Source organism: Phoca vitulina, unplaced genomic scaffold, assembly GCF_004348235.1.
Source record: "Phoca vitulina isolate PV1807 unplaced genomic scaffold, GSC_HSeal_1.0 scaffold115, whole genome shotgun sequence".
Classification (NCBI taxonomy): domain Eukaryota; kingdom Metazoa; phylum Chordata; class Mammalia; order Carnivora; family Phocidae; genus Phoca; species Phoca vitulina.
Window position 1 is genome coordinate 48,444 of NW_022589818.1, and position 4,233 is coordinate 52,676.

At 66.3% G+C, this 4,233-nt stretch overlaps 1 protein-coding gene across 1 annotated transcript; it reads left to right on the plus strand.

The window, feature by feature from the left end:
• On the plus strand, positions 1-4,233 carry ETV3L (ETS variant transcription factor 3 like). The gene is given in 6 exon segments (XM_032398417.1): positions 1-61; positions 162-399; positions 620-809; positions 1,193-1,313; positions 3,757-3,986; positions 3,988-4,233. Coding segments are annotated over 6 exon segments (1,086 nt in total).

The window sequence follows — 4,233 nt, forward strand, 5'->3', positions numbered from 1 at the left end:
ATGCACTGCGGCTGCGTGGCCGAGGGCGCCCCCGCCGGCCCGGGCAGGCCCTGGATCTCAGGTGAGCGTCTGCCAGGCAGCCCCCTGCCCAGCTGCAGAGGGGCGGCCGGGGGGAGGGGGCCTCCGAGCAGCCGGGTGGCACTCACACCCCCTCCGCCCAGGCCTGGCCTTCCCGGACTGGGCCTACAAAGCCGAGTCCTCCCCGGGCTCCCGGCAGATCCAGCTGTGGCACTTCATCCTGGAACTGCTGCAGAAGGAAGAGTTCCGCCACGTCATCGCCTGGCAGCAGGGAGAATACGGGGAGTTTGTCATCAAGGATCCCGACGAGGTGGCCCGCCTCTGGGGCCGCAGGAAGTGCAAACCCCAGATGAACTACGACAAGCTGAGCCGGGCCCTCAGGTGAGGACGGCCGCCGCGGGGGAGGGGCCCCGAGGGGTCAGAGTTCAAAGTCGCTGGCACCCCTGCCCCCCAAGGCTTGGGAGAGACGCCCCAGTGTGGCCGATGCCCAGTGGTTCTGCAGAAACAGCTGGGGTTCGCCTCGCTGGCCTGGCGAGGGGCACGGCGGGGCCTCCGGCTTCATCGCTGCCCCCCGGGGCCAACTCAGCCCCCGCCTTTGCAGGTATTACTACAATAAGAGGATCCTGCACAAGACCAAAGGCAAAAGGTTCACGTACAAGTTCAACTTCAGCAGGCTGATCGTCATCAACTACCCTCTGTGGGAGGTGCGGGCACCGCCTTCCCCCCACTTGCTGCTGGGGGCCCCCGCCCTCTTCCGGCCAGCCCTGCTGCCCATGGGCATGCCCAGTGAGGTAGGTGCCGCGCCAGGCAGCCCCCGCCCTGCGCCCAGGAGGCCCCCAGCCCTCCCCTCTGCCTCGGGCCGTCAGCTGTCTGGCATTCTACCCCCCTGCCTTCTAGTCCCCCAGTGCCCCGGCGCAGGGGTGGCGCCCCGAATCACCCCTGCGTGGCTCACAGTGCAGCATGCACCCGGGGGCGAGGGTGGCTCCTTCCTTGTAGGCGTCAGTCCTTCAGCAGCGGGATGTCATCGAAGGCCCCTGTGCGTGTGGGGGGCAGTGGCCATTGAACAACCGTTCTGAGAATATGTCATTGTGTTAACAACTGGCTGTTGGCACCTGGGGAACGCAGGCCGGCCCAGCCCGTCCCAACCCACCCCTGCTTCTCACCCCCCCCCCAGCTCCTACACAGCCTGCTGCTTGCCCAGTGGGCCCCGGCGGAGCACCTGGCTGGACAGCAGACCCCCCAGGGGCTGCCAGAGGCCGCCGAGGACAAGACGCAGAGCGGCAGCGGCGCCCCCCGTGAGTGCCGGGGACTGGGGAGGGCCCGGGGGATCTGAGGCAGAGGAGGGCAGGACCGCCAGGCGCAGCGCACGGAGCGCACGCGGGCGGGGGGGTGGCTGGAGACCAGGGATATTACACACCGTTCGTCCTTCCACGAACCGAGCACCGGCGACTCCCCAGGTGTGGGGTTTCGGACAGTCGGTGCCTGGCGCTGAGACTCAGGCAAGCACCAGGTGCCCCGGAACGCAGAGGAGGAGCGGGGGTCCCCAGGAGGTCGGCCTGGGCAGGCGGAGTGGGCGCAGAAGGTGCCCAGGCCAAGGGGACAGCGTTGGTACAGCGGGGAGCTGTGAGCAAGGGCAGCAAAGCTGAAGGAGCCTGGGGGCTTGCTGCGCTCGCACCAACGGGCACGGCGGGCGCGGGGCGGGGACGGCTGGCAGCCGCAGCAGCTGGTGTGCAGTCACGGAGGGCTCGGGGCCACGCTAACCGGTCGGGCTTTACGCCCTGGGCAGGAGGCGCCCGGGGGGAGAGGCGCGTTGAGATTTTCATCTCAGAAAGATGACTTGGGTTGTAGGTAGAGTTGGGGTTGGAGGAGGCTTGGGACGATCATCCAGGCAGAAGCTGACGGAGCCAGAACCAAGGCGTGGGTACCAGGTGCAGGAGACCCAACAGAAGAGGGAGGGAGGAGAGCATGGCAAGCAGAGGGAACAGTGTCTGCAAAGGCCCTGGGGCAGGAAAGAGGTTCTGGGAAAGGCCGGCGGGGCAGCACTGCAACGCGGGGGAGACCGTGGAAATGTAGGCCGAGGCCGGCTCTCCCGGGGCTGTCAACAGGGAGGTGATTCTCTGCGAGGAAGATCACAGAGACCCTTGAGCAGCCCGAGGCTTTACGCAGAGGTCCCAGACCTACCCCACCTCTGCCGGCAAGTTCATGGGATAAAGACCCTTGGCCTTAGCCCTGCCCCCAGCGTAGGCAGCTGGGGGCCCAGAAGGGCCTGGCTTTGCGCCCTGGAGCGCCGCTGAGGCTGTGGGTGCGGGCAGCCCAGGGCGCGCTGGGACTCGCAGGGCCGCCGGTCTGCCCCCCCGGAGCCAGACAGGGCCTACACAGCACCCCGCCCCTCCCCCCCCACCCTCCTGGCTCTGGAATGCCTCGGGCACACAGCTTTCTCTTTGGGAAACCATGAGGGGAAACCAGTGTCCCTGGCGAGCCCCAGCTTGGAGTGAGCCCTGTGCCCCTCCCTGCCCTCCGCGGGCACACACACGCCCTGCCTGGCGGAGGTCAGCAGACGGCTAGAGCAGCCCGTCACCGTCACCTCCACTCAGGGCATTGGTACCAGGAGAGGACACTGCCTCTGGGAGGAAGAGTGGCCGGGATGGTTCAAGCAGAGGCGGCAGGTGCGGGGCTGGTGCGGGGAAGCGAGCGAGAGGGGGAGGCACGCTTAGAGCTCACTTCTGCACATGCTACCCGGCCGCCCTCCCAGGGCCGACACCGCCCGTCACACAGCCACGGCCTCGGGAGCCCCCGGGACACAGCCTCCTGGGCGGACCAGAGGAGAAGGACGGTGAGCCCGTGACCCGGGGCAGGGTGCACCCTTTCCCTGTGCAGGACCGTGTCCTCTGTTTTCCCCTCCAGAACTACGACTTCAGAAACAGCGCTCCTTTCAGATCTGTCGGTGTGTGAAGTCACTAATGTGCTTTTCCAGTTTTTATTAACTCCAGCCCCACCAATGTGATCACCCTGCTCTCCCGGTTAAATGATGTGGCCTTGCTAAGAAAGGACCGGGACGGATTGGAGTTGGGCCTTTCGAAATAGACAGTGGTGTGAGGTTCTACTGGTCACCCCGAGACCCAGACCAGGGCCGGGCACCCTGTTGCAGGATGCCCACAGAGCAGGAGGGCAGGGGGCGTGAGGGCGGATCGGGGAGGGGAGGAGGCTCCAGCAAAGGCAGCTGGACACGGGCGAGGCTGGGCCCCCCGCGCTGGCCTCGCCGCTCCATCTTCGCGGGCAGAGGGGCCTGTGCAGGTGAGGAGAATGGGAAGAAGCCCAGGGCCCCACGCTAGAGCCTCAGCCCTTTGCTACAGGCCAGGTGAAGTGAGGACAGGATTCACGGAGTTTCGGCAAAGAATGTCTTCATCTAAGTCGCTCCACACCCTTGTACTGAGCTCCTAATAAGCGCCAGGCGGGGCTGGGTCCAGGGGAGAACGAAGCAGCTCCTGTCCCCTCAGAGCCGGGGACGCAGCCGTGCGGGAGGTAGCCGCACAAATGTCCCCCTCTAACGGGGCCAAGGCCCCCAGGAGAGGCACAGGGGCCACAAGGGGCGCACCCAGGCTGCCCCAGGAAATAGACTCAAAGCAAAGAAAACAGGAAGGGAGGAGAGGAAGTTTCCATCAAGAGGAAAAAGAAATGGGAAATGGGTGGAGATGCGGGGCATCCCTCCTGATCCCCTCTCTTTCTCTCTCTCTCCAGGCCTTGGCTTTCTCCCGGTCCACTTCCAGCTTGGCCCTTGTTGTCTTCTGGGGACCCCCCAAGACAAGCCGCCCAGTCTTGCCTCCTTCACCCCTCCCCTCCTGCCCTCCCTCCCCACCAACTGGACCCGCCTCTCAGGGCCCTTCCTGCCCCATGTCCCCCCGGAGCGGCAGTTCCCAGGGACCTCCAAGCCAGACACCCTGCTCCCAGGGCCCGGGGGGCCCCCCAGTGACCCGCCCCTTTCCGGGGCTCCCCCTGTTGGCTGGGCTGGGGCAGGGGGCTGGCGAGAGGCTCCGGCTCTTGTCCCTGAGGCCCCAGGGGCTGGAGGTAAAGCCCTGTCCCATTGGGGCACAGGGACACCTGGATCCCAGGGAGGTCTTCTCCTCAGAGATTCACAGACCCAAAACTGGGGACAAAAGCCCCGTGTCCCCCCAGCTGGGGAACTTCAAGGCAGTGTGGCCCTTGGATCCTCCTTAG